Raw genomic sequence first — 12,939 nt, 5'->3', positions numbered from 1 at the left:
CATTCTAACAACACAAAAAAATTTATCAAAATTAAAAAAAGCTTACTTTTTAAGTTAACAGAAAGCAGGCTTCCGTGCGGTAATATGGTCGCCTCAACCAGGTATCATATACCAGATTGACACTTAACAAAATGTTATAATAAAAACAAAAAGTACCTTAAAAAGTCAATTATTTTGCTTGAACTCCTCCCAATATTATGGATCAAAATAGATATACTGTTAGGCTGGACGTTTTAGAAATAAAAAAAACGGCACTTATAAACTTTTTGATAAGGACATCACGTCTATATCAAACCATTGTCTAGACAACTCCATACTACAAAGACGACATAGTCGAATCGAACTAGTAAAATATGTAAATATTTTCAGTATTAATTATTGACACACTCAAAATAAATAACTTTCACAAAAGACTCGTACTAAAACTAACACCTGTTTAAATTAGTTCATTTTCTCCACTCAAGTTCTTTTTCAAAGCCTCGGACCAATTCTTGCACTCGTCCGTAAAAGGATTGTTCGACATGTAGAACAATACTTTTGGCGATATATTCACAAGTTTCCGTGGAATACATCTCAGCTGATTATGTTCCAGACGCACCCACTCCACAGATCTCAACGATCCCAGGCTGGATTCACTAATTTCCTCAATTTCGTTGCGGTGCAAAAACAACCAACCAAAAGCCTCGATACCATTGAAAGCTCCGTCGCTAAGGTATCTGATTCTGTTATTGTTTAAATGAACGTGCGTTGATATGTTTAAGTTCACCTGCGAATCATAATGGACCCCATTGACGTGTTGCAGAGCTGATGTTGGGAAGTTGGAAATCAAATTGTATTCGAAATTAAGCACGTTGATTTTTGGACTATCAACAAACCATTCCCCGGACCAATACCCGATTCTATTTTGATCGAGCTGTAACATGGTCAAATTGGGCATGTCGTTGAACGCCCTTGGATGAATAGTTTCAATGCTGTTATTTGTAAGGCACAGTTCCTTGATGTTCAACTTGTTGAACACCCCTTCCCTAACGGTACTAAAGTTATTGTGTCGCAGCTTTATCAAATATAACTTGGGAAGATCCCAAAAACACCCGCCCTCCAACTCGGTAACGTTACTGCTGTCGATGATAATATCTATGACGTTGGGAAGACCGGATATCGCATCTCTCCTCAATACCGGAACATTTTCGTTGATTATTTGAATGTAAGATACCCTGACAAAGTCGTCAGTTAGCGAGAAACAACCACTTACGGTTTTTACGTCCTTCGCACCCACTAGGGTAACGGTGGTATTGTCGAACGTTAATTCGCAACCCCACACGCACCCGATTATCACCCAGAAAATGATCAATCTCGTCGAACAGGCCATTGTTTCTACACTAAGAGTTTTGACACTCATAGTCAATTTAAATCATATCATGTATTCTTTCTTATCGGTGAATGAAAGGTCGGTTGCGGTCAGTTTCATGAAGTAATTATTAAAAATAGTTGCGGTATTGGACTCTTCTAACGACCAGACAGAGGGGAGATTCGATAAAATTTGAACACGTTATAATGGTTCGATTAAAAAAAATCCCTTGCCAGGCCTTTCTATGCGTAAGACATACTTTTATCATTTTAATAATGTTGAAGTAAACGTCTTAAATGCCCCCACATTTCCCTACAAAATAAAACCGGTCAATGAAAGAACTCTGAATATACATTACACTTTATCGGACCCTATAGCATTGTGTCAACTTTGTAACCTGATGGCTGAAACGTCTTCACTTTTATCGAATATCTCAGATATGTGTAGCTAAAAATAAAGCACTTCAGACTGTTAATAGTTTATATATTTATTAATAGAAAAGTTATTTTAGTACGAGAAGGGTAGTAAATACAGCCGTCATAAATCAAAATACCCTATTTGACATTAACACAGAGATCCAAAAAATCCGGCATAAACCGCGAGTTTTGGCTTTCTCTGCATACATATACGATTTGCTGTTGAAAGTGTGTATTCGTAAAATAAATTATATAGATTCGGGTTACGTTTTTCTTGTTATTATTCGAAAGCTAACGTTAAACGAAATAAGCTGCCAGTTGGGCCATTTTATCCTTGGGTTTTCCCCTACCTTTTCCACCCCCAGCGCCCCGCCCCCCTCTGCCGCCGGCGGCTTTACCACCCCTGAAAAAATATTAATCAAATATATATTCATAACTTTTTTTAAAATTTACTGACAACAACCAAGTGACTACGAGTAGAGCACTCGTGGCCATTACATACGTGAATTGTTCTGAAGAAAAAATTTGACGTTGCTAAATAGCAACGAATCATTTTGTCACATGGCGAAAGTTATTTAATAACATTCCTGAAGTGAAAAGGTACGCTGACATGGAAAGAACTTACCGAAACGGGCGAGGAGGCCTGCTCACAACTGCCACTTTAGGCCTATCGACCAGCTTACTAAATTCCGCGCTACAGAAAACACATCCCTTCATATCGGTGACCCGATTGGGCAATTTCGATTTTTCACTTTTGTATTCGACGTTCACGAGCTGCGCTCCGCAGTCGCAGTTTTCGTCGAGGATCGTGATTTTTTGGGCATCGTCGAATAAATTAATTATCGTATCACATCTAGAAAATTTCATCAGTAGAGAAACTAAATTTTAAGTACTTATAGCTACCTGTTACAACCTAGCTTCCATTTGGGACCAGAAGAGGGATCTAAAACCAATATTCCATATTCACATTCGGCACAATTAATCACTCCGTTCGTATTGAGACTGTAAGCACAAGTCGGATGGGTACACGAATTACATCCGTTTCCCTTCTTCATATCTCTAAATTACCGTTAATTAAGATAGAATCAAAATAATGTACATCGGATCGTATTTACTTAAATGGAGGGTTGTTGTAGCAATATGGACAGAAAACAAAGCTTCTTCCTTTATTGCCTGTTGTCCAGCACAACAGCTCAAAATCGTCCAGAGGGCATTTCAGTTCCCTGAACAATTTTACAGTCCCGTTTTGAGGTAAACTATAAGTTTCGTCGCAATGCGGACAATGCAATCTTGCCGGTTTAGCCTGGATATATTTCAGGTATCTTCTACATTTTCCACACCTAAAAATGTCTTTTAGCTAACTGTGCATAGTGTGTCATCTTTTTAATAACACCTAGAGTGGGCCTTGCCTGAGGCGCTAAGAGGCGAAAATGAAACTTCAAAGAGATGATCCATTCCGTCGATATTTTTAACAAAAAATTGAAATTTTAATTTGAAAACGTCCATTGTGTGCTTTAGCACCGCATTAAAGTTGGCCTTTCCTGCAGCTATAAGATTCAGTTGCTCCTCAACTGCTGATCGCATAGTAGGCAAAACCAGTTCTGCGTCAATCTGAAACCTCACGTTATCGTCCGCTCTAATAAAATTTTTAAGATTTCGATAACCTTCTGATAACCATGCACTAAAACGATGCCTAAAGTCGTGGGCTTTAATTTCCTGCCAGGAGTAACAGTAACATAATTCCTTTGCGATATATTATTAATATGAACGGGAATAGACGCATCAGTGCCAATTCCATGTTTTTCCATCAATGTTATAAGCTCTGCTTCAGTTAAATAGTCCGGAGGAGCTGTTTGATGTTCCGTTAAACAGGCATTTTGTATTGGTATTAATTCATTTTCAGAGAAGTTTGGAACAATTTCGTTTTTACCAAATGCCTCAGGGGTAAAAATTAAAATATAAACTAGACGAGTTTCAATATAAAATAACTTACTTGCCAAGTCATGATGTCAGTATATCCGGGGTCGATTAAAGTTTTTCCGGTAATATAAAATACTTCCCTATTGATAATGATTTTTATTACAGTACTTAGAAACCGGCAATCTTTGGCCAAAGTGCCAATAAAGTGTCGTGTTATGTAGTCGTATAGTTTCCAAGCGTCACCATCTAGTTCATTTCTAGTGGCAGTTTTCATCGGAGTTATAGGTGGATGGTCACCTAAAGACGTTAGATTTTCTCTTTAAGTAATCGCGTTAAAATAATATATATACTTTTCTTTAATGGTTGAATACATCACACTGTTATCAAAAATTACAAAATAAAACTATACTTTACCTGCATCATGACCAGATTTTGGTCTGCTGATACCCTGTTCTAAAATCGCTTTAACCTCTTTACTCCACTCTGGATTATTTGCCTGTTGTTTTAAGGTACCTCTACAATGCCCTGACACTCAATCAACATAATTATGCGTGACAAACTTACGACAAATCGAAATTTTCCGGATATTTTGTGGTTTCAGTACGGGGATAACTGATGTATCCCTGTATGTACAATCTTTCAGCTATTTGCATCGCATGTTGAGGGCCCATTGCCAATCCAGAACTGGCAACTCTCATTAGTTCTACAGTATTCAAAGCAATAGGTCGAGGTTTAATTTTCTCTTTTGATACAACGCTCACAACCCTAAAAATAACTTAGATTTACATATATCTTTAGGTGTCGCCAATGACATACACATACCTTCCCTGTGTTTCCTGCTTGATTAAGCCCAAAAACATATTTGCAACATCTTTATCAAAGCTCCGAACCCTTTCCCATTCTAAAGGAACGTCCTGATTATCCTTTGTTACTGCAGAAACTTGAACCACCCAGTAAGTTTCAGGTTTAAAAGACTGAATTTCGTCATGTCGCTGTACACAAAAACCAAGAGTGGGTGTTTGACATGGTCCATAAGAAATAAGAGTGGCGTCTAAATCGCCATATTTCCCTTGGAAGAATTTAGTTTGAAAGCGGGTAAAGGCGCAGCCAATGCGAAGGTCTAGTTCTTGACGTGCGTCCACACTTTTGGCTTCGTTTTCATTTGGTTTGGCTAAAATTTAGAAAAATTTCTGTACATCACAACATATGTAAAAAGAATCCTTTTTAAAAAAAAATACACAACCACTTACTGAGATTATTAAAAGCTGCGTTAATATCTTTCTCTGTAATAGCTGAGAACTTTGCCCTATATGTTACACTATCTGAGTATACATTCCCATTCATACTCTTGGCAACAGAAGCCATCACTTCAAAGCATATATTTTCACCTGATAAAATAAAATAACTATGAAATTGAAAGACTCCACAGTGAAATTCTTTTTTTGTCCTGCTTACCTTCTTTGTCACAATCAAGCCAAAGTACCAAATTTTCACAACTCTTGCTTTCTGCAGCTAGAAATGCTGGCATTTTTAGCTTGGGTGTTGTCTCTTTTTTTTCAATGGGACAAGAGAAGAGCTCTACCGGATCAACTCTGTCCCAATTGTTATATTTACTAATGAAATCAACTCCAAGTACATGACCGCAAACTGATGTCATTTTGAAACTTGCAGGGGAGCCCATAAAAGAACCCTTCCATTCATGTACTGAACAGGCTCCATTAAAACCTGAGAGTGTATATTTGTAACAATACCAAAATGATAACTATGTATGTTTATTCCACGTTAAAATGCAAATAATAAAATATAATTTGGGTAAGACTTCATACCTTTTCTTGATGAATGTTTACCATTGCTTAAAATATTTGCTAATGAAGCTGCAAGAGAAGGCTTCTCAGCAACCATGAACACACTCTTCATTTTGGAATATTTATAAGAGTCAAAATCTAAAACAATAAATCGAAATTGTTTCTCAGAGTTTGGTTTTTAGATTTTATGTAGACATAGAAAGATTCTTTGAAACTCTGTGTTCTTAACTTGAAATTTGAATATTTGCAGGTGAACACCTGTTATAGTGAGTAAATAAAACCCATGCTTTCTCTGCTATATAAATTAATTATACTTAAACGAAGTCAACTTCTAAAAGTGCTTTTCTGATCAATGCAGCAACTCACCACTTTTTCAATATCAGGCTCTTTAGAAATGACCTTCTACAAGTCCTCTTTTCTCATTCTTCAGCTTAACCTTATGAAAATATAGAACGGCCGTTTCAAATTTCAATAGATAAAACAAAATAACTAAGCTTTTCACCGAATTTTACTAATTATCCAAATATAAACGAAAATAGAAATTACTTAAAACTATCCCATAATGTAACATAACCAAAAATTTTGTTAGATAGCAAAATATATATGATGGACGTGACGCCAAAGTTGGCAACAGTGCTGTTGTCCTAGTGTGTCGTAACATCTATTTCCCTGTGAGAAGCAAAAACATCTAAATTCCCATAATTTATTATTAAACAAATAACTTAAAATGACGAGCCTAGGATAAAAACAGTGAAAGCCCATATTACGTCAAATCTTAAGGGGAATAGTGCCAATAGTCCAAATTTAGAAGCAGTACAAAACATTTCGGAAAAACGAAAGAAATGATCGACTTTCCCAAACCGATTCAAATTTATCAAACTACGATCGCCGCCACACTGTTAATTTAAATTTGGAGAGTAGTGAACACTGTAACCATAAGAACGAATCAGACGAAAGATCAATAAAGCACGTTACTATCTCCTAGCAAAATCAATCAATTAGATTAAAATATTATCAACCTTCTCTACTTCTCACTGTCCTATGTTATGAATATATTTTTCAAGGTTTATTGCATGACGCCTTTACCATTTTTCTGCAGTTTAGATTATAAATTCATGCAATTAAGACTATGGTTACATATATTAAGCGCGTTGTTACTTGTACAATAAATAAAAGAAAATATATTAAACTTAATATTGAATCAGAAAAAACAAATTTTTATAATAAGTCAAAGTATCTAATTTATTGTGGATACAAGGGAACTTAAACGAAAAACAATATATATAATAGAGTGAAAATTTGAATAGTGAGCAGTCACTATAATAAACGGAATCGCGTACTATTGAGGGCACCTTTTATAAAACTTTTAGTGTGAAAATTTAATAGTCGTCTAAATCAAATTCTTCGCAATCCAATTCTTCCAACTGAAGACTCTGGAAATCCACTTTGTATCGTAATAAACCTAAAAAAGACATGTTTTGATAAAAATGAAATAATGATAAAATACTTCTTAATACATTGAACATCAATTTAGTAACGTTAACGATCACACTAAATCCAAAAATGCTTGATAGTATTATCTACATGCACGCAGTGAAGAGACACCTTCACGTAATACAAACCTTAATAGTCATCCAAATCAAAGTCGTCTAGAGGCTCCTCAGCCTGTAGCGACTGAAAGTCAACTTTATAGCGAAGAATGCCTTAACATCCCGCAAGCAGCATAAACATTATGTTTAATATTAAATAGGAGTTAATTGAATTAGTAGTGTCAATATTCGGATTCTAAAATTAAACTAGACACTGACCTCCAATACCACCAAATCCTCTGACGAATTGAGAACCCTCCTGAGATTTATCGGTAATTATTTCTAGAGTAGCTCCAAAGTTTTTGTAATTATTCGCTAGCCATTCGAGCAACGGTTGACACTCTACGAGCTCCAATTCGACCCCGCTCTAAAACACCAGTCAATCAGTAGTGCCATAACAGACAGACAAAACCGACATTCACCTCTTTATCCGTAAAATGGCTCTTGTCTTTTTCCTGTTCAGGAGTCAAATGCAGGACCGTCTCAGTCCCCGTCGTATGGTTCTTGAGAACATATCTCTGAATATCAAGATTTTCCCAACAGATTAAAGTTTCAACGGCACCCAATTCGAGGCCCCGTAAAGTATCCTCCACTCCAAAACAGTATTTTCCAGTGTCTTGACTAATTTCATCGAAATATCTTCAAATTCAAAATTAGTTATAGAATAAAAAAGATTTATATACAGAAGGATCAGTAGTAATTTAACGTAATATTATACCTTCCAATTAGTTTTTTCTCTTGAATAAATTTAACATTTTGTAAGGATTCTGCTGCTAGTTCTATGGCCTGATTAAATCCGTTCTCGCCCCCATAAGAAACATCAACTAATTTGATTACTTTAGCTTGTAATCTCTGCAAAAGAACCAACTTTAACAAAACTTATTTTCCAAGAGAACTGTACTTACAGGATCAAACATATCAGATTGACTAAGTTCAGTCTTGAAATCGGCACTACCGGCCAGAATCAATCCGGCAATATTCGGCTTATCGTTGGTGATGAAGAGCTGAGTCGCTACCTCCGCCACTTTTCTCACGTAATTGTGGCGCTTTTCCATACGCAAACGGGCGAAACGCAGTGCCGATTGACCACCTCTGCCGTGCTTTTTCGGCAAATCGACAGTAAATTTGTGCAACACCTCCCTGGTATTTCCTTGCAGTGTCCCGAATAAAGCTCCATTACCATCCATTACAATAAAACCAAACTTGTTGTCATCTGCCAATAGGGCGGTGAGAGCCTCCGTGTGAAACTTATTGTCACACAAGTAGAGAGAGGTGTTGATCGGTTTGAAAGGTTCAAAATCAATGTTAACTTTTTTTTCTTTGCCTTCATCCGTTACTATAGTACCACAGTAAATTACCAAACCATTGGGTGGCACTGAAAATACATGGTGATCAGTTCTAAACGCACAGAGACGAACGGAATTTGTTGAATAATCTTCTCAATGAAAACATAAATTGGTATAAAAAATATTCAGTTCAATCAAAGATTAATAAGAGCCTTATTAGAATTTATTAATATTTAAAAACAACCGGAAATTTATATCAATTTTAACTATGTATGTTAATAACATCATTGACAGCATATTAAGGGTAACCCAAAATGGCAACTTTTGTCCTATTTTGTGGATTTTATAATTTTCCCCTTAGACCTTATGGTTTAATGTCAAGCTGTAAATCCTGCTATAAAAGTCAATCACAACTTCTGATAACAGAAACAAACCTTTAGTGTACAATTTCAGTCTATGTTGAACAGACGTAATTGCACCTAGGACTGAAAGTCTGTTAACTCGAGATTTGATATTGGATGCTGTTCCAAACTCATCAGCCAGCATTTTGCTGACTCTAGATATTTGATCCTTTGGGGGTATTATAAGGGAAATCATACTGGTTCCATTTCTGAAATAAATAAAGAAATTGCCTAATAGGTTTACCTCCATTCTAAACCTTAAATAAACATAGAATAACTTAAGAAGTTCACATAAATTAAAGACTATGATTTATCGAGTAGATTTAGACCCGTTTTTCACTCAATTCATACAATTATTTTTTCTCACCGAACTAATGAAAATTCTTACATTATGAAAACACACAAAGAGAAAACATTAAAAAAATTCTTATCTTCAATGCTCATAGAAATATAAGTCCTGAGCAAAGTAGAAAATTAAAAGTGCCTTTGAATTTATCCATCTGAATTAATATCTTGACATTACGATATCAACCACTGCTCTATGGATTTTATATGAGCCAACTTGGAATCATTCTGGGAACAGGGTAATTTAAATTGAAAACTCAGTTTTTAAAATGATTAATTGAAATTTTCAATTTGAATGCACAAATTACTATTAGAACAATGACGGAATACTTTGAGAGTGTAAATATTATATAAATTTCCAAGAAAATTTTCGTAGTAAGTGAATGGGGCTCTCCTTAGTGCAACTAAATCATTGCTACAAGGTTTGATGTTTTATTACATTAAATGTTAAAGAAAAATTGTCAAACAAATTATGCCAGTTTTCACAAGCACAAAAATTAAACATGTTCATCAAAAAAGCATCTCAACAACGAATCATTTTTCAAATTAGCAATATGGTACCATGCCACATCACGGCCCACTTACCCCCTTGCCAATTCCAAACTTTTGATTAGTTTCTTGATCTTCCATATTTCTACGTTGCGGTCTGCTGATGTCTCTTCACCAGACATCTTTCTTTATGAGGAATTTGTTCAAAAAAAGGTGTGATTGCAATGCCGATAACCCTTTTCCTGAAGCACTTCTCACTGGTTCGACGGCACATTAACTAGTTTTAACTGGAATTTTGCAGGTTGTTTGGAAAATACACTGCTGGTGAATGGTTTTTCACGTGAGCTAAGAACAAAGAATTTTTTTTACCAATTATCATTTGATTTTTAAGCTGGGACAGAGTCGAAAACCAACAAGGGGAAATCGAAGGCGAAAGGAAAGCGTGCTCACCCCAAAAAAATTTCCTTCAAAAAACTATTTTTTGACGTTTATATATATTATATTTATCTGTTAAAATGTTGGTAGCATTGTCTTTGGAAGTTTTTTTAAGGACAAGATATCATTTTTAATTTCAAAAACCAAGGTAATTTCTGTAAAGAAAAACTGCATACAATATTTTGGAGCTATTATGTTACAAATACCATTTTAAATCTAAACTGTTGGAGGAAATTAACAAAAATAGAAATGTGTTATGCAAACTGTTATGTTGGTAGACTTAGAAAGTACATATCATAAGTGTTAACAATGTAAATAATTCGAACCAAAAGGAGAAAATACTATACTATTGTACTGTGCTCGATTAGAGTCCTAAGAGTACTTTGAATATTACTTAGAAGTATGGGAGACTGCTCAGATATATAGAATCATTATACTACGAACCACATGTTATAAACACTTCAAAAGTAATCGCTTGAACGACTAAAATGAATCGTTACGGCTCATGACGTTTCATCATTAATTGTCAAATCAATCAAAACTGTCATTCGCATTTACTTTTAAATGATTTAAAATTTATCCAAAAAATTACCAATTTAATTCACACAATTATATACCTAAACTATGCTTCTTGTATAATGTTTTATAAACAATTATTAAGAACCTTTAAACTGACCAAAAATATGTCGACCAAAGCGATAAGTGAAACCAGTAAGTCCATAGTTCACTATTCGGCGCGTATTTTGTCCCCAATAATTATCAAATTATTTAAAGGTGTCTTGGTGGATAAAATTGGAAAGGTAACAACGATAGGGATCAATAGGCCAGAGAAACGCAATTGTGTAGACGGTACTACTGCCAAATTACTGGAACAGGCCATATTAAATTTTGAAGAAGATGACAGCAGTCTCACAGCAGTGTTGCATGGAACTGGTGGTAACTTTTGCTCGGGATATGATATGCAGGAAATCGCGGAGATTGGTGACTCGTATTGCGGTTCCTACTCGGAGTTTTCTATTGTATGACTTACATGACTGTGTTTATAACATATAAAACAAAATTTTTCTTCAGTTGCCGTTAAAAAAAATGATCAGAAAACCAATGGTAGCTTCTCTCAGTGGGTATACAGTTGCTGGTGGTCTAGAACTAGCACTTCTGTGTGATTTACGAGTGATGGAAGAAACAGCTGTGTTAGGATTATATGAAAGGAGATTCGGTAGAAACCATCACTACTTACCAATCAAAGATATAATAGATTTGTTAGTCACATTGTAGGCATTCCTATAAGTGACGGTGCCACAGTCAGATTACCAGCTTTAATAGGCCTCTCTAGAGCATTAGATTTAATTTTAACTGGCAAATCTTTAACAGCAAAAGAGGCCTTTGAGTGGGGTTTAGCCAACAGAATTGTTGCTTGTGGGACAGGTAAGAAAGTTTATTTTGCCAATTAGATCAAAATCTTGGCAACTTTATTAATATTATAGAACAATATTTATGAAAGTGTTGAGATAAAAGCACAGTATTAAATCAATCTATAGGTTCCAATGAAATTATTTTATTACTTTCAAGTAAAGTGACCAGTGTATTAATATATAACACAGCTTTTAAAAAGAGACATAGTTTTTTCCAAAAATTCAGCAATTTCATGGGAAAAATATTTTCAATTGTTGACCTCCATATTATGTGATTTTAAAGTTTAGGTCTGATTGTAAGGCTCTATTAAGTGCGTTCAGACTATTATTCCATCTCTTATATTTGGTCACACTATGAATAATGCCATTCAGTTTGCCTCAAAAATGCTTTATTTTTAGGATTAGGGCAAGCATTACAGCTGGCAACATGTTTAGAAAAATTCCCTCAAGATTGCCTAATCTCAGACAGAGATTCTGCTTATAATGCAGCTTATACTCAAGTTTATGAGGAACTTTTAAAATATGAAAAACAGAATGCTAATAATGTTAAATTAAAAAATATTGTTCAAGGTGCCAAAAAGTTTTTAAGTGGCATTGGTAGGCATGGGAAAAGTTACCATTTGAAGGAGAAGGATTGTAGTGATTGGGAAAAAGAATTTAATGAATTTGTCAAGAGTAAATTATAAGTTAACATAATAAAAATCTCTCTTTAGATGTATAATTGATAACTTATCCTGGAGGCCAGTTCATTTGTCGCCCACCCAAAATGTGTAAATGTAAATGATAAACTGATTGACAACCATCTCTACCATTATTTATGACTAAGCGATAGCCATTTGGTAACCTATTTTGAGCTAATTTCTTTGCTACTAGCAGAAGGTGACCCAATTGCTGGAATTTCTATTTCTTTACCTCGAAACTTCCATACCTAGAAAATACTTACAAATTCGTCTCTGTCCTCGCATTTATCTAACATGGGTATTCTCTTCTTGGGTATAACAAGGAAGTGGACAGGTGCCTGTGGGGCCACATCATTGAAGGCCAAACATTGTTCATCTTCATAGATAATATCAGCTGAAATCTTTTTGGCAATAATTTTGTCAAATATTGTCTCTGTATTTTTCTCATATTTTGCCGTAGAGGCTTTCTCCACTTCGCTGCTCATCTATGTATGGTCTTATTTAAATGAAATTATAAAACTCTAGAATGTCTTATTTCTTACCTTTTGTGTTACAGTGCAAGGTCTAAGTAATAGAAAGTGATTTTTTAAGGTAAGTGGTGTTAGCTTCCTTAAAACAAAAGTCATAATTATTTTCGTTAACAAAAAAAAGTTTTATTAACAAATTTTATCGTTAATAATCGGAGAAAGATGTAAATAGGAATTGTTTTGTTTTTTAGCATTGGCAGCTTTGCACCCATCTTCTTTTACTTGATTCTGTTAAACAAAGATACAAAGTATTTTCTGCTTTAGGTGTTTTGTTATGACGACATAG

The 12,939-nt window shown here is 34.9% G+C and overlaps 5 protein-coding genes across 8 annotated transcripts; 1 reads left to right on the top strand and 4 right to left on the bottom strand.

Moving 5' to 3' along the window:
• Window positions 1-252: 252 nt before the first annotated feature.
• On the bottom strand, window positions 253-1,694 carry LOC136345846 (leucine-rich repeat-containing protein 15-like). The gene has a single exon (XM_066294495.1). It carries the CDS (start codon window positions 1,397-1,399, stop codon window positions 437-439), a length of 963 nt encoding a protein of 320 aa, XP_066150592.1. The 5' UTR covers window positions 1,400-1,694; the 3' UTR covers window positions 253-436.
• Window positions 1,695-1,814: 120 nt separating this feature from the next.
• Window positions 1,815-6,553, bottom strand: Top3beta (topoisomerase 3-beta). 3 transcript variants are annotated; one of them, XM_066294452.1, is made up of 14 exons: window positions 5,748-6,553; window positions 5,511-5,627; window positions 5,140-5,409; window positions 4,935-5,072; window positions 4,507-4,855; window positions 4,249-4,449; window positions 4,099-4,199; window positions 3,758-3,981; window positions 3,429-3,701; window positions 3,158-3,375; window positions 2,880-3,104; window positions 2,668-2,823; window positions 2,390-2,617; window positions 1,815-2,167 (listed from the first exon to the last, which is right to left on the bottom strand). In XM_066294452.1, the coding sequence occupies exons 2-14, from the start codon at window positions 5,599-5,601 to the stop codon at window positions 2,062-2,064; spliced, it is 2,580 nt and encodes an 859-aa protein (XP_066150549.1). In that variant the 5' UTR covers window positions 5,602-5,627; window positions 5,748-6,553; the 3' UTR covers window positions 1,815-2,061. The 3 variants fall into 3 exon arrangements, with proteins under 3 accessions (XP_066150549.1, XP_066150550.1, XP_066150551.1); XM_066294453.1 differs by having other exon boundaries at window positions 5,856-6,553; XM_066294454.1 differs by lacking the exons at window positions 5,511-5,627; window positions 5,748-6,553 and having other exon boundaries at window positions 4,935-5,089; window positions 5,140-5,268.
• A 151-nt stretch (window positions 6,554-6,704) lies between these two features.
• eRF1 (eukaryotic release factor 1) lies at window positions 6,705-10,078 on the bottom strand. Of its 2 annotated transcripts, XM_066294483.1 has the most exons (8): window positions 9,696-10,078; window positions 8,799-8,974; window positions 7,984-8,453; window positions 7,797-7,930; window positions 7,501-7,717; window positions 7,298-7,445; window positions 7,112-7,192; window positions 6,705-6,951 (listed from the first exon to the last, which is right to left on the bottom strand). In XM_066294483.1, exons 1-7 carry the CDS (start codon window positions 9,779-9,781, stop codon window positions 7,113-7,115), a joined length of 1,311 nt encoding a protein of 436 aa, XP_066150580.1. In that variant the 5' UTR covers window positions 9,782-10,078; the 3' UTR covers window positions 6,705-6,951; window position 7,112. The 2 variants fall into 2 exon arrangements, with proteins under 2 accessions (XP_066150580.1, XP_066150579.1); XM_066294482.1 differs by lacking the exon at window positions 7,112-7,192 and having other exon boundaries at window positions 9,696-10,077.
• A 492-nt stretch (window positions 10,079-10,570) lies between these two features.
• On the top strand, window positions 10,571-12,167 carry LOC136345849 (probable enoyl-CoA hydratase echA8). The gene is made up of 5 exons (XM_066294501.1): window positions 10,571-10,745; window positions 10,809-11,053; window positions 11,106-11,250; window positions 11,310-11,459; window positions 11,846-12,167. The coding sequence occupies exons 1-5, from the start codon at window positions 10,673-10,675 to the stop codon at window positions 12,130-12,132; spliced, it is 900 nt and encodes a 299-aa protein (XP_066150598.1). The 5' UTR covers window positions 10,571-10,672; the 3' UTR covers window positions 12,133-12,167.
• On the bottom strand, window positions 12,087-12,863 carry LOC136345858 (adenosine 5'-monophosphoramidase HINT1-like). The gene is made up of 3 exons (XM_066294518.1): window positions 12,669-12,863; window positions 12,390-12,611; window positions 12,087-12,337 (listed from the first exon to the last, which is right to left on the bottom strand). Exons 1-3 carry the CDS (start codon window positions 12,750-12,752, stop codon window positions 12,176-12,178), a joined length of 468 nt encoding a protein of 155 aa, XP_066150615.1. The 5' UTR covers window positions 12,753-12,863; the 3' UTR covers window positions 12,087-12,175.
• Between the last annotated feature and the right edge of the window lie 76 nt (window positions 12,864-12,939).

This window comes from Euwallacea fornicatus, chromosome 21 (genome assembly GCF_040115645.1).
Source record: "Euwallacea fornicatus isolate EFF26 chromosome 21, ASM4011564v1, whole genome shotgun sequence".
In the NCBI taxonomy this organism is placed as follows: Eukaryota; Metazoa; Arthropoda; class Insecta; order Coleoptera; family Curculionidae; genus Euwallacea; species Euwallacea fornicatus.
This window is presented reverse-complemented; position numbering and strand designations above follow the sequence as displayed.

Bases quoted from the DNA above. Each gene is read 5' to 3' on its own strand.
- LOC136345846 (XM_066294495.1), bottom strand. From the start codon at position 1,399: ATGAGTGTCAAAACTCTTAGTGTAGAAACAATGGCCTGTTCGACGAGA.
- Top3beta (XM_066294452.1), bottom strand. From the start codon at position 5,601: ATGAAGAGTGTGTTCATGGTTGCTGAGAAGCCTTCTCTTGCAGCTTCA. The intron at 3,702-3,757 runs GTAAGTTATTTT...TTTACCCCTGAG, and splicing joins CTGACATCATGACTTGGCAA to GCATTTGGTAAAAACGAAAT. The intron at 2,618-2,667 runs GTAGCTATAAGT...GAAATTTTCTAG, and splicing joins TGGAAGCTAGGTTGTAACAG to ATGTGATACGATAATTAATT.
- eRF1 (XM_066294482.1), bottom strand. From the start codon at position 9,781: ATGTCTGGTGAAGAGACATCAGCAGACCGCAACGTAGAAATATGGAAG. The intron at 8,975-9,695 runs GTAAGTGGGCCG...TATTTATTTCAG, and splicing joins AGTTTGGAATTGGCAAGGGG to AAATGGAACCAGTATGATTT. The intron at 6,952-7,297 runs GTCAGTGTCTAG...TGTCTTTTTTAG, and splicing joins AGGATTTGGTGGTATTGGAG to GTTTATTACGATACAAAGTG.
- LOC136345849 (XM_066294501.1), top strand. From the start codon at position 10,673: ATGTTTTATAAACAATTATTAAGAACCTTTAAACTGACCAAAAATATG. The intron at 10,746-10,808 runs GTAAGTCCATAG...AATTATTTAAAG, and splicing joins CAAAGCGATAAGTGAAACCA to GTGTCTTGGTGGATAAAATT. The intron at 11,460-11,845 runs GTAAGAAAGTTT...CTTTATTTTTAG, and splicing joins AATTGTTGCTTGTGGGACAG to GATTAGGGCAAGCATTACAG.
- LOC136345858 (XM_066294518.1), bottom strand. From the start codon at position 12,752: ATGACTTTTGTTTTAAGGAAGCTAACACCACTTACCTTAAAAAATCAC. The intron at 12,612-12,668 runs GTAAGAAATAAG...GACCATACATAG, and splicing joins CTTGCACTGTAACACAAAAG to ATGAGCAGCGAAGTGGAGAA. The intron at 12,338-12,389 runs GTAAGTATTTTC...TAGAAATTCCAG, and splicing joins GCGAGGACAGAGACGAATTT to CAATTGGGTCACCTTCTGCT.